This window comes from Phalacrocorax aristotelis, chromosome 7 (assembly GCF_949628215.1).
Source record: "Phalacrocorax aristotelis chromosome 7, bGulAri2.1, whole genome shotgun sequence".
In the NCBI taxonomy this organism is placed as follows: Eukaryota; Metazoa; Chordata; class Aves; order Suliformes; family Phalacrocoracidae; genus Phalacrocorax; species Phalacrocorax aristotelis.
In genome coordinates, this window is record NC_134282.1 from 4,540,520 (window position 1) to 4,553,798 (window position 13,279).

General features: G+C 49.6%; 1 protein-coding gene across 8 annotated transcripts in view; it reads left to right on the plus strand.

Moving 5' to 3' along the window:
- The window catches only part of TNIK (TRAF2 and NCK interacting kinase), a 165,689-nt gene that overhangs the window by 83,873 nt on the left and 68,537 nt on the right, over positions 1-13,279 (plus strand). For all 8 annotated transcript variants that reach the window (XM_075098479.1, XM_075098482.1, XM_075098483.1 and 5 more), the window contains exons 3-4: positions 4,178-4,234; positions 9,065-9,190. In XM_075098479.1, coding sequence (XP_074954580.1) covers positions 4,178-4,234; positions 9,065-9,190 — 183 coding nt within the window. The remainder of the gene's footprint in view (positions 1-4,177; positions 4,235-9,064; positions 9,191-13,279) is intronic.

A 13,279-nucleotide genomic window follows, 5' to 3' on the forward strand; every position in this document is an offset into this window, starting at 1 on the left:
GATAGTTGACACAACATTTTGAGGGTAATTAGGAGCATTATGCTCAGATGGGTGTTAAATTAAAAACTGTGGCAGCTTTGAAGTTCACGCTTGAATAATCTGGAGGCTGAAATGGGGGTTTATACCCTAGTGAACCTTGACAGCAAATCTGGAGAGGGGAAAAACAGTAGCTCCAATCTCCTCTGATTTGTTTTACACCGTCACAGCCATCACGGTGTCTGTAACTGCGCCGAACTGGTGAAGATGAAATCGGATCTTGCAGTTCAGCCAGGACGTCATGTAGCCAGATGCAAAACCTGCTTCAGGGAAAGGAGCAGGGAGGTGTCGGAGGATATTTGTGTATTTGAGACATCCGGGAGCTCTGCCCCAGGTGATGCTGGTGGCGGTACACGAAGCCTTGCCGTGCTTACTGTGAACAGCCAACATGGGCCTGAGAAAGTGCCTCCTGGAAATGTCTTCTCCTTCCTCTCCTTGAACTTCTCAGGGGTTCAGTCGTTGCCCTGCGTGAGTGGGGAGTAAGAGGAGGGTAAACCCATGCTTATATCCAGAGCAAAGGTGGTGGCATGCAGGAGCTTGAGCCCCGCAGCAGGATGGAGCTGGTGGTACCACGTTTGAGATGCTGGGATGTTGTAGCAGGTTGGGCTTTGGGAGGATGCTGGTCCTCTTCCATCTCCCTTATGTACGAGCAGTTGGAAGCAGCTCACCCACCACCGACAAGTGGAAAAATCCTGAACAATGCCAGGAGACAAAGAAGGCGAGAGGACAAAATGTTGCTAAAGAGCAGATCAGCTCCTTTTCTGCAGGCAGGCAGATGACCACGGGCTGTTGGGATAAATTACTAAGCAGGCAGGAGGCGAGGAGGGTGTGGGGAGCAAGGGTGGCTGCAGTGATTGCTGCTCCCCTCCAGCTTCCGTTGCTCCCGTCACCAAAAATGTCGGTGGTGGTGTGGTCTGAAGGCTCGGAAGTGACTGTCTTAGCTGGAAGGGTCTCATTCTCCTGAAAGCTTTGCCTCCAGGCATCTGTACCCTCTCCAGCATCCCCAGGGGGAGCTCCCAAGTACGGGGGCACCAAAAAGGAGGAATTTTGAAAAAGCAGAGAATTTCTGTTGAAATTCTGCATGGGTACCTGCAGCCTTACCTGTTTTGACCTACTTCTTTGCTGTTGGGGGAACAGGCGACTGCGGGAAAAGGAGTTGGGCTCGGTCGTTGTGTGGTTTTGTAGCAGAGGCCGCTGCTCTGGCGATGGTTTATAGGAAAGAGCCAACGAGTTTTGATGGGTGGAGGACACACAGGAGGTGAAAGCATATTGCAATAGGGGCTTTCTGGTGCTTTTCTTGGTCTTGCTACCCCAATCCCCATTTGTAGCTTCTTGAAAGCAGTGCAAGGTTCACACTGGAGAATTTAGCGCTTGCCGCTCATTAATGAACAATTTTAGCTTGCTTTGGCAGAAATGGCTCTGCTGCCTGGTCCATCCCGATTCCTTTGGAAAGGCTGCAGAGACATGGGTGTTCCCAGTCCCTCTTCCAGCCTTTGGGCACAGGCACTTCTGCACGGCCAGTGTGCATTGCTAATGGAGGTGGCTGCTAATGCCATCAGAAGGGCTCGTTGCTTCCATGACATTTTTTAACGTGCACAGGTTGGATGCTAATTTTATTCCTGTATTGCATCTATCACTTTCAGTTCTCGGTGTCTTTCTCCAACCTGACTGTATCTGTATTACGAAACCAAGGATGCTTGCAGCAGAGTGAAAACGAACCGGTTTTCTGAACCATATGTGTGGTCTCACCGTGACTATCAATGCTGAGCACTAGGTATGTTGAATTAAAAGGGACAGTTTAAGTGGTGAGGAAGTGCCTGATTTCCCTGGACAGAGGTGGAAATCTGCCAGGATGACACTCAACAATCCATTGCTGCAGATAAACTGTATGAAAAGCAAATCTTTGTTCTAAAGTTCCAAGACTAAATAGTTATTGGTTCTACTTCGCCTGATTTTTGCATGACTAAGTGTCCCCCATGGCTTACATTAGCATACATTTCAAAGCAGTTTTGTTTTGGTAAATATTCACACGATATTAAGATCTTACTTTCATCTGTAAATACCTGGGAGGTGTACGGGGCAGTGCCAGATCCGTGGGAGAAGGATGGTGTGGGCGCGCAGGGCTGCTTTTCCCCTTGGCTAGTATCAGAGGTAGGCAGCATCACTCCACCACGGCAAGGCTGGGACATTTCCTTGAAATACAAAATGAGGTGGTGATACGAAGGCAGGTATAACTAGCAAATACATGGCTTGAAATGCCCCAACTTGCTTCCCCATCTCCCTCCTCCATTTCATGGGAGATGCAGCGCGCCATGCTTGTGTCCGAGCATATCCCTTGCTGGTGCTCTGTTGGCTTTAATTAAAGGGTTGGTAAGTGTAGGGGCTTCCTGGCCAAGCAAACAAAGATGAATTTAGGAAGGGGAGGATTTGTTTTTGCACATCATGCTGTCTAAATAGATGGTGTCTAGCGATGCGCCCTCCTTCCCGACGGCTGCATTCGGAGGATGCTTCAGCCGCAGCCTGGTGCTGCTGGGCTGCAATTTATTCTGTTATTTTTTTATGTTGTGCATTTTAAAATCAAGCTTTTTTTTCTGTTGTTGTAACATGCGATTGCTCAGGACATATAAATTGTGTTAATAAAAGAGTGAGGAGCCTCGGTGGGTGAATTGGCTTCCTGGTGAAGTCGTAAATTTGGAGAGGAAGATGCCGCCTTGCTCCGCAGCCAGCGTGTGGGTTTGTTTCCCAACACCGTGCCTGGAAACCCGAGGGGTCCCCGTGTCTGGTAATTTGGTGTTCCCGCTGGAGGCGAGATGGTGTGAAAGACCATCTCCAGCCTGCAGGAGGGCTGGGAAACCTAGGCACAAACCCAGCAAGCACACTGGTGGGGGCTGGAGGAGCCTGCGATTTAGGAAACGCTTCTATTTTACCCTGTTTCTGCCATGCTGCGCCTTGTCCCCTCTCAGCCTCTGCTCCTTGTTGTGTGCGTCGTGCGTTAATTATCAGCGCTGCAGGGTGGACACAGAGCGTGTGCGCTCCACACGTATCTCGTGTGACGGGGCCTTGGGTTGCTCCTGTAGTAAGGAGCGATGGGGAAACAGGGATGCTTCCCTTTGCCTCCCGGCTCTCCTGCCCGGATCGGCGTCAGCTGGTTTTCCAGGAGAAGCAGCATCTCTTCCTCTGACTCTGCCCATTTGTAAGCAGAGCATGTGCCCTCAAATGGTGGCAGCGGGGAATGATTTGGTGTAAGCCATTTTGATAGGATGCTGGGGGAACCGTTTCTTGGGAGAAGAGGAAAGGCCGGGAATTGGCTTGCTGGATAGCAGTTGTGTTGGTTTTATGACGCCATCAACAGTTTGGGCTCTTTTATCGTTTTCCCCATCGCTTCCAGGCATTTTTCCATTAGGATTAATGTAGTTGAGCACTGTGCAAGGAGCAGTTCATTGCAGTGATTTGCTAATTTTCCAGTTGCTGGAAACCGAGGAGGCTTTGCATGTCAAGGGGCTTCTGTTTCCGTGCTGGCTCTCGAGCATCTCCTCTAGACGCACGCTCCCCCGGCGCTGAAGGTGGGGTCGCTTCCATAGCCAAGAAGAAAATCCGATTTTAAAAACCTCTCTGGCCTGCTAACCGAGGCATTTGCAAAATAAATAAATCAGTGGACAGAGTGTATAAAGGTGCCCTGCAGGCTTGGAGTCCCTTGGGCGCCCCCAGGTCCGTGAGAGCTGGGGCTCGGATGCGAGGGGACTAAGTCCATGCCATGTGGGTACCCCAGCCAGCACGTTTTCATCATCACAGCTCCAGCAGACCATTTCCAGCCGAGTCATGCTCTGTGCTCAGGAGAGGCCCCAAGCTGTTTTTTTGCATGGCTGAGCATTAAAGGATATTTCCAGCACTTGTTTGCCAGGAAAATACAGCATCGAAGGCCCTTTACTAATTAATTGTAATGGCAGGAGGAAGGGGAGGGAATTGCTTTCCCATCGTGGCTGCTGTGAAGATGCTCTTGAAAAGGCAAAAAAAAAATAAATTTAAAAAAAAAATGCACGGATGCGGCCAGGACGAGGAGATTGATGAAGAATATTGTTCACTGCAACACTGCCACTGTGATAAAACAAACCAAACCTAACTTCTCCCTTTTCCTTTGCAGGGTCGTCATGTTAAAACAGGCCAGCTTGCTGCTATTAAGGTTATGGACGTCACCGGGGTAATGTATCCTCCTCCTCCTGCATCCTTAAATTACAGATAAGGGGGGAAAGGGGACGGGGTGTGATAACAAGTGGGAGTTGGTGGAAGGCTTGTATTCCTGGGAAGCAAACCCCCTTTGCTTTAATGTGAAATATGCCTTTAAGAGGTTTTGGTTTTAATGAACGTGTGAGAGAAAAAGAAGTCTGGAGGAGGTTTTGGTGATTAAAGTAGTTTTGTGCTGAAACAAAGCAGCATCTGGTTCCAGCAGTGGCTCTTGTCAATGGGTTAATAAAATGTGAAGAAAACAGTAGCGACAGGATCGTGTATTCATAACAAACTTCAGTTTCTCCAAATCCATGTTTTTCACCAAAAAGCTTCTGTTCACCAAAACTATGTGCAGGTATTGTTATGAATAACTTCACTAGGCAAGTGAAACTAATCCCACGCATCCTACTGATAAAGAGGAAAAAAATGTACCACCCTGGTCTCGGAAATGTGGCTCTTTTGAAACTTGCATCAGACTTAGAGGACTAAGAATTTACAAGTCATTAAATGAACAACAGGATTTAGGGGGAAGAATGGTTTCACCATTTCCCAGTAGCCACAAAAGAAAAGATGGGTGTTACAGCTCTGATCCCTAAAAATCTAACCAGATGCATTTAGGAGGGTGACATGAAAGTGTTTTTTCTTGCATTCCTTTTTTTCCCCTAAGTGCAGTATTATACCTCCCAAAGTTCCTGCCTACATAAACAATGCCAGGTTTGGGAGTAAGAATGTCTGTTGCTGTGTTTTGGCTTTTTTTTTTTTTTTTAAACTAGAATAACACATTTCAAAATTTAGGACTCAATCCCAATCTACCCACCTTATTTCTTGAATTGATGTTTTTAATTAGCTCTCAGGAGTTCAGCACGTACAGCATTGACTCGCTGTGAAAGCAGTCAGCTGGCTTCAGGAGTATGTTTTGAAATACCTTAGGCGTTGTGGTATGGTATTAATATCTACAGGACTGTCATCCAGGTTCTTTTTTGTGCTAATGGGTGAAATGGCGCGTGGAAATAAGTCCGTAAATGTGAATGAGATTTGATTCTGTTTACTTGCGATACCTACAAGTGCCAATTGTCTGGTACTTGTGGGAAGCAGGCGCTAAGGGAATGGGCAGACTCACCAAACATAACCCCACGGCATAAATACAGTGAGATTCCCATGGGATGAAGTCTGAGGTTACTACAAATTTAAGCTGAGAAATCAGAATATTACTTTGAGGCCAAACAGGGACTTAAATTTGAGTCTATGCTTAGTTTGGTGGTTTTGAATTATCATCATTTCCAAGCAAAGATATTGGAGAAAAGTGCCCCAAATCTGATCCTGCCCAATAACCAATATTTTCAGCTACGTCTCGAAGTAGATGTCCCTGATGTAAACATTTATGTTCCAAAGCAGGGTCTCACGTCTCTAAACGTCCAAGGGGGTAAATCAGATATTTGGCGTGGGATGTGTTGTTTGGATATTTAATTATTTTCCCCTTAAGGTGCTTTTAGCCATGTTAAAACATGTCAGCTATTTTTCCTTTAATAGATAATGAGCACACTTTCAAAGTCGGTCCTCTAAAAAGAATCCCTGAGCTGAACTTCTGCTCTCTTGTACTTCTTCTACCCCGTTGAATACCCTGTGTGGTGGCTTCTCAGCCTTGAGTGACCCCAGTATTGGGTGAGTGGAGAAGCAGCTATCTAGCAGCTGAGGTGCGGAGGTGAGACCCCCATGTCCTCTGAAGGGATGCCACCGGCCTGTAGTCACCAACAGAAGGCTGCTCGGAGAGCAGGACCAGGCTTGGGCAGGACGGGCGATGACCACAGTGAAGACAGAGCAAACCTGTGACATGGTAGGGGACTGACTGTGCTGCATAGCTGTTGATGCTGAAGTCAGGTCTAGAGCCGTGTCCTCCAGCCACCGCAGGAACGGTCCTGGGAATCGCTTCTGGGGTCATTGCTAAATCATACCTACAGCCACGTTTGGCACCTGGTCCAGGCTCGGTGCGAAGGCTGCTGGTGAAAACCCAAGCATGTCCGCTGCAGTCCTTCACCACCTCCTGACACGCACCAGTTTTGGTGCTGCCACTGCTTCCTTTTATCCAGATCTTCCATCCCACCTGGTTTTCCAGGATGTCCCTGATGACAACGTGTCTTTCAGAGGCCTACAGAGAACAGACTAGTGTGGTCATCCCAACCATAGCCACCTCCAGTTTCACGGAGGAAGTTCTTTAGAGTGAAAACCCCTCACATGCTAAGTGAGCTCCTGGCCAGCATCTCATCCCGACCACGTGCCTTGCACTAAACCCCCAGAGGCTCCTGCCAGCGACGCTTTAACTCATCTATGCTCTTGCTAATTATCTGTTAGGGAAGACGGCAGCATAGAGGCCCTCAAATTACAGCACTTGATCAGTCTGGGCAGCTGCTATCTCTGAATTTGGATTAATTTTTCAGGGGCTGGTCCTGCTGCGTGCCCTCCTTCTAGTGATGGGTATAATAGAATTGACTGATGGAGGCAAAGTGTGGCATAAAAACCTGGTCTGTGGGTTTTGTCAGTTTTGGGGTTGGAGTAGTTAGAGCAGCTCGCTATGATAATTCATTTTTCTTCCCTCCCTCGCTGGGTTTGCTGGTGGTGATCTCTGGCGATAGTCCTGGTGGAGCAGGAGGCAGGGCTGGCGACCCCTGAACCTGGCCATGCAGGCACGTCCTCAGGTGCCATCCACAGCTCGGATGTTTTGGATTCCCCCTTCCCGCCCCCATTTTGAATACTTCCACCTAAAGAGGGAGTCGAGATAAAACCTTAGATCAAGCGTCCCTGTGGCTTATCTCCATTTTTCCTAGAGAGCCAGGCGTGAGGCAGGGGACAACTGAAGAGCTGGCTCGTGGTACTCAGGGAGCCGGTGGGGTTTTGCACTGACTGCTCCTCCTTGCTCCCAGCATCACTGAGCATCCAGCTGCTTTTTTTGTTGCAAAGGGCTTCAATTTAAACAAAAATAATCTCTGGGGCCTGATAAATTAAGTGTTACTATATTTTCTGGTTTCCTGAGCAAATGAAAACAAGCCAAGTTGTGTTGACTGCTTGAAGGAGAGGTGATAAAGGTCTTCCAGAAAAGTGCCCGGGTCGTCCTTGTCCCGTTCCTCATAGTTTTTGGTGCTTACACGCTCCACGTTCTTGCCAAGGATAAAATTGGAGGTTGTTTACACAAGCTCCACCTAACTTTTATTAGTTCCTCCTGTCCTCATCCTCACTGTTCCCCCCTGAATTCTCTCTGGAACACCGTAGCCATTAAATCACTTTCTGTGGTAGTTTGGGACGAAAGCCGTGTTTCTGTCCGTGCTGCGAGACACCTGGTCAGGGAGCGTCGCTCTTCAAGAGGAGCTGTTCCTGCAGCTTCACTGTTCGCTGGGGTGTCTTGTCCTTTGCTGGTTTGTAAAACTGAAGTCAGGATGAAGCAGGTGAGGGGCCCAAGGCGAATAAAGAAGTAAGAGCCCTTCTGGTCCTTCTGTAATAAAACTCATCGACATCAAGGCACTAGCTGCTGCTCCACCGCCTGTGGAATGGCAGTGGGCTGCAAGTCGGTCAGCTTAAAATAAAACCAGGGCACGTTTGATGGTCATGCAAGTGAAGAGGTAGGACATCAAAACAGGTATCGGTGCAGTTCCCCTGCCTCGGCTGCTTCAGCTGTTGCAGCTTTGCAGGTGGGATGGAGAGGGGCCGTAACAGCCCGCGGGAAGGGTGCTTGTCACCAGGACCGAGTTAGTCTGGCAGGGAGATTGTGGACGGGCAGCGTCTGCCTGCTCCCTGCGAGGTACCACTGCACCACCAATGACAGCCCGTGTCCCCAAACGTCTTGTGCCGCTTCCAGGGTGGGCAGGAGCGGTGTGTCGGACGGCTGGGATGCACGGTGCGGGAGCAGTTCTGCCGTGCAGTGGTTGCTAGAAAACCACCCTCTTGGGCCTTTGATGGGTCTTGGAGGGTGTGCTGATGCATTACTGGGGTAACGCAAGTATTGTTAAGCTTCAAAGCAATGCAATACTCATGTAAATTGTTATATGAATTATTAAAGGAATTAGTTTAAGAAGATGGAGGAATGTCTAAACTGCTGAAAACACGTAATTTGGCTGCGATGCCAAAGTTCGGCACCGGTGGCCCTCTGGATGCAGAGCATGTCTCCACGGGAGGGCTCAGTTCCTGGCCAGACCGTGCCTTGTTCCCGCCCTGCAGACCAGTGCCCTTGGCCAGCCCCGTTACGCCTGCGGCATGTGTAGGTTCTCGGCTCCTCGGGAGGTTCCCGGGGTCTCCGCTCCCGCTCGTGCCGCAGGGTTTGAAGCAGCGCACAGGGGTGGTGGGCCATTAACACGCGACAGAGAGAGGTCGGCTGCCCGCTCTTAAACTCTGCCAGTGCCTTCAGGCTCCCATCCTGGAGGAGACAGCAGCACCTGAACCATTTGGAAACCACCAGGCACTGCCTGAAGGTCTGTCTGGTTCAGGGTTCAGAAATGTGATAGGCGACATGGCAAAGCATGTGTCTTCTCCAATTCTGCTCGTCTTAGCTTTTTAGTTTCAATCATTAGTTGGGCTTTTTTCTTTTTTTTTGTTTAACCCGTTAGTCTCCAGTCCAGGCTGCAGGCTCCCAGGGCTCCGGTGTCAGTTCCATGCTGCAAAAAGCGGCTGTAAAAAAAAAATGGTGCAAGGAAACGTAGGTGAGGCCTGTCAGAAATGGGGCGTGTGGAAGTTCACCCATGTACGAAGGGAAATGGGAGCCTGTGAAGTGCAGTCTCTTAGTGTCTCTGGTTTTGTTTTTCTTTTCACCTCATCCCAGGATGAAGAGGAAGAGATCAAACAAGAAATTAACATGCTGAAGAAGTATTCTCACCACCGAAATATCGCTACGTATTATGGTGCTTTTATTAAAAAGAACCCCCCAGGAATGGATGATCAGCTCTGGGTAAGTTGCTTTCTTTTCCATAAATTAACTGGGGTTTGACACAAATGATTTACTCTGTGTTGTCCTCTTACCACCACCTCTGTCACACAAAAAGCCTTATTTTGAATCTGTCTCTTTCAAAGCCATGGCTTTGAAAAGGCTCCTCCTGCGCTGCAAAATGCTCCTCCGTTTTGCCATAAACTCTTTGCAGACTGTTGATAAAACCATTTTTATCCTGAATTGTCATTAACGTCTTTGTTACAATATTCAATTGAAAATTATTCTGTCCTTTGAAAATAAATGCATCAAAAAAAACCAGTTGGAGGGAGCCGGGAGCGTTGCTGGGAAGATGGAGGCTGGGCGTGGGATGCTGGGCGCGCGTGATTCCTGCCAGCTCTCGGCGCTGCTTCTTGTGCTTAATGTTTCACAGAGCCGGTGCAGGCAAATAAAGAGGAGGGGGACGGTGAAGGGCAGGCAGGAAGGTCTGTGGCTGTTCAGCCGTTTCGGTGAAGATCGCTTCATCTTGCTGAAGGGCTGCAAGCTGCTTTGCCTCTCCATAAATCCTCGCCTGCCTCCTCCCGCTGCTTCCCTTGTCAGTGGCCTCTCGGTTATTAATTCAGCATTCCCAGACCACGGAGAATAGTCTTTAAATCCACTGTCTATCTCCAGAGACAGCCAGAGCGTTGGAGCCCACCTCCTCGCTGGCAGCTGGTGCTCACGGGCGCCGGGCAGGGCAGCAGACACCATGGGTCGGGGCTGTGGGCGCTGCCCTAAGCGGGGTGAAAAATTAAAGTTACTGGGCTGTATTCTGAGCTCGGCTGTGCTGATCTAAGCCTGTGGAGCAACAGCCTGCAGCGCCCGTGGGCGCCTGACCAGCAGTTTGAGACCCTGCTTTTGTTAGGGGCAATGTTGAAGACAAGGCTACATTTGAGTTGTCTTAAATATAACGACTTGGATGCTGTCCTGTGATCTAAATAGCATTTTATTACAATCTTGTAAATCCAGTCAGTTCTGGGTTATCCACAGGTGGTTTCCAGTGTATTTCTGTGCCTGAACAAGATCGCTAGAGCCTAGTTTTTCAGGGGTAACATCCGTGGTTCAGCTGGGAGACCATGGAGACGCTGAAGAGCAGCAGAACATCCTTTACTTTCTGTATAATCTGGGCTTTATTTTAGCAAAAGGTTCAGTGGCTTCAGCTGTTTGCCCCCATGTCCTCATGCCAGAGCGTTCGGGGGGTTGTGGGAACCGGGGGGTTTCAGAGGACATTCCGCCTGGGACAGAAATGGAGCTGACGGGCTTCTGTGCTGCTTTGCTATCTGAGGCTTTGTGGTACACTGAATTATTGGGAAGACTTGGGGGCTTGGACTCCAGGGGCTTTTCTTACTTGGGTGTTGGGGTTATTTTTGGTAAGAACTTTTTAAAAAACATGTTCTTTGCAGCTGGCCAGGGATTCAGCGAGGAGAAAGCTGTCAAGCTGAGAAATGCCTTTTCATCCCGTGAAATTCCATTTGGCTTTAGCTGGTTTTTAATCTGGTTTTTTTTTTTTTTAAAAAAAAAAGTAAAATAGAAAACCAACCCACATCATTTTCCCTTGTGCTGCTGGAGTGCCTGGGGTGGGGAAAAAAGCCCCACCAACTGTGTGCCAAAGCCCTCCCCGGAGCTGGGCTCTGCCCAGTGCCTTTATGCTGCTTGGGTCTGGGGTTACCACGGAACGGCCAGGGAAGAGAGGTTTTTCTTCCTTCTTCTAGCCGCAGTGCACAGAGTTATTGGCATATACAAGTGTTAATGAAATAATGGTTTTGAAATAATTTGCCCATCCAGAACAGCCCAAGCTTCCAAAAAGAAAAACTCAGTAGAAAACTCCTTGGATTAAGAGAGGCTCTTTCATCAAGCCCCATCATCATGAAATAGCAGAGGATGCTGTACGTGCTGTATCGCCTTCGTCAGGAGAACCCAGGCTTCCCCCCGGCGGGTCACCCAGCCGTGCAAGGGCGTTCGTCACCCAGCCGGGCTGCTTGTCTCTTGCCCCCTGGGAGAGGCAGGCTAGGTAATCTAAATTCTCTTCCAGACCAGCTACCTCTCCTCTCAATTCCGGGGCCTTTCTCACGGGGTAGTGAAAAATAAGTGTTGCAAAAGCTGCTTTCCTTGCACTGAAGAGTGCTGGGGTGTGAGGTTTCTTTAAGTCTATGCCCAGTGCTGGGGCTGGTGGAGGTATTCACAGGAAAGCGGAGGAGAGGTGTGCTGGTGTCGCTGTGTTAAATAGCTGCTGTTTCAGGATCTGATTGAATTAGGACTTGCACGAACTCTATCAGTCTTGCTGTGCAGATAAAGGCTTGTTTATTTTTCATTGGCCCTTTGTTGAAATAAAACGGTTTCTGATAATGCCCAAGTAATTCTTTTTATCGACGTTCAGGAGGCTGATACGGAAATAAAAAACAGGGAGCTCTTTCAGTGGAGATTAAGATCTCTCGGGAACGCGGCAGGCTTCCGACATGAAGTATTGTCATCATTTCTGCCGCGGTGATGAGCAGGTCTGTCGGTGCCGCTGCTCCATTCGATAGCAGCCACTCGCCCTGAAAGGCGAGCTTTACTAAACAAGTGAGTTTCCCTGAAATTTAAGAGCTGCATGGAGGATATTTTAGCGGATGACAATGGAGATGTGCATCACAAGTCGTATACATTAGGAAAAAAATGGAAGTAAAAGTCATAGGGGCAACCTTTGTGGAACATTTAAAAAAAATATTAAAAATAGGAGGTAGGCTTATTCCTGTGTTGGATAAAGTGTTGCTTTCTGGGGGTGCTGTGATGCTTTGGGAGGGATTGTACCCATCTTCAACTGAGACAAGGGGGTCCTGGCCAGGGGAGCCTGTGGTGCAAGGGGGCAAAGAGAGGGTGGGCTGCAGAAGCTGGGGAAATGACCCTGCGGACAGTGAGGACCCAGTTAATCAGTTAACTGCTGCTTCTCAGAGTTAAACTGCTTTAAATTCCCCTCGCACATCTCGGATCTAAGGTCTGGGCTGCCAGACTGTGTGTAACTCGGTGGGCGGGGGGGCATGTTTTGAGATTTTGGGTTTTGGTTTTTTTTTTTTTGCTGTGGAAGATGGGGCATTCATCAGGAAGTGTGAACTTGCTGGGGGAAGTGACCCCATCCCAAAGAACCCCCTCGCCAGCACATCGCCTGCCCCGATGGCTGCTGGAAATCGCAGGCTCTCTGCCTCGTTCCCATACATTAACACACCGTATACATCCGCAGGGCAATAGGGATGCCGCTGTGCTGGATCTTTGTCACCTGCCCTTGCCCTCCACGGCGCACTGAAGCCGTTACCAGAGAAGCCCCGCGATGCGTGGGCAGCGGCGGTGGGCAGAGGGGGGTTTGCAGAGCGTGGGGGCTGAGCGGCGGCTGGCGGCAGCCCGGGGCAGAGCCCGCACTGGGGTCCCGGGGGGCCAGACGATGACTGCCGTGGCATCCCTGCCTGCGCCCGGAGCTGCGTCTGGCATGAAGGGATGGGAAATTGCTAACAGGCAGGTTGCCAAATACCTGCTCGTGGTGAGCACGGACAGGGACCCCGCTGGGACAGAGCTGGTGGGGCGGCCTTCGGTGCATCCTCCACACCGGGTAATCTGGGGCAGTTTTATAAAGAAGGAATTAGGATGATTTAGGGCCAGAGGTTACGCGAGGATGGCACCGCTGCAGCCGTGCAGCACTCGGGGCTGTTGCTATGTAGTTGTAATGTGTTTTTTCGCTGCGTCGAGCTGCAGGGGCCCATTGAATCGCTGCAGGGCGGTACGAACGGAGTCACACCAGGGATCTGGAGAGCAAAAATGGGGGCAGCGAGGCTCCACGAGCCATCGAAATGCTGGGTTATACCTGTGCAGCTCGGAGCAGGTTTGCTCTTAATCTGCTTATAGGCAGTGAAGAATATTTTTGTGCAGTTGCTGATATCTCACGTCACAGGACTGAAATCATTAAACATTTGAGAGGGGACAGTTTTTAGTTGAGCTGTGATTTTCTCTAGTCCCTGCAGTCCCAGGGCGGGGAAGCGAGGCTGCTCCTCCAGCCCCCGACCGAAAGTCCGGGGTTAGCAGAGGCTTTCTGCTGCTGTCTGGCTG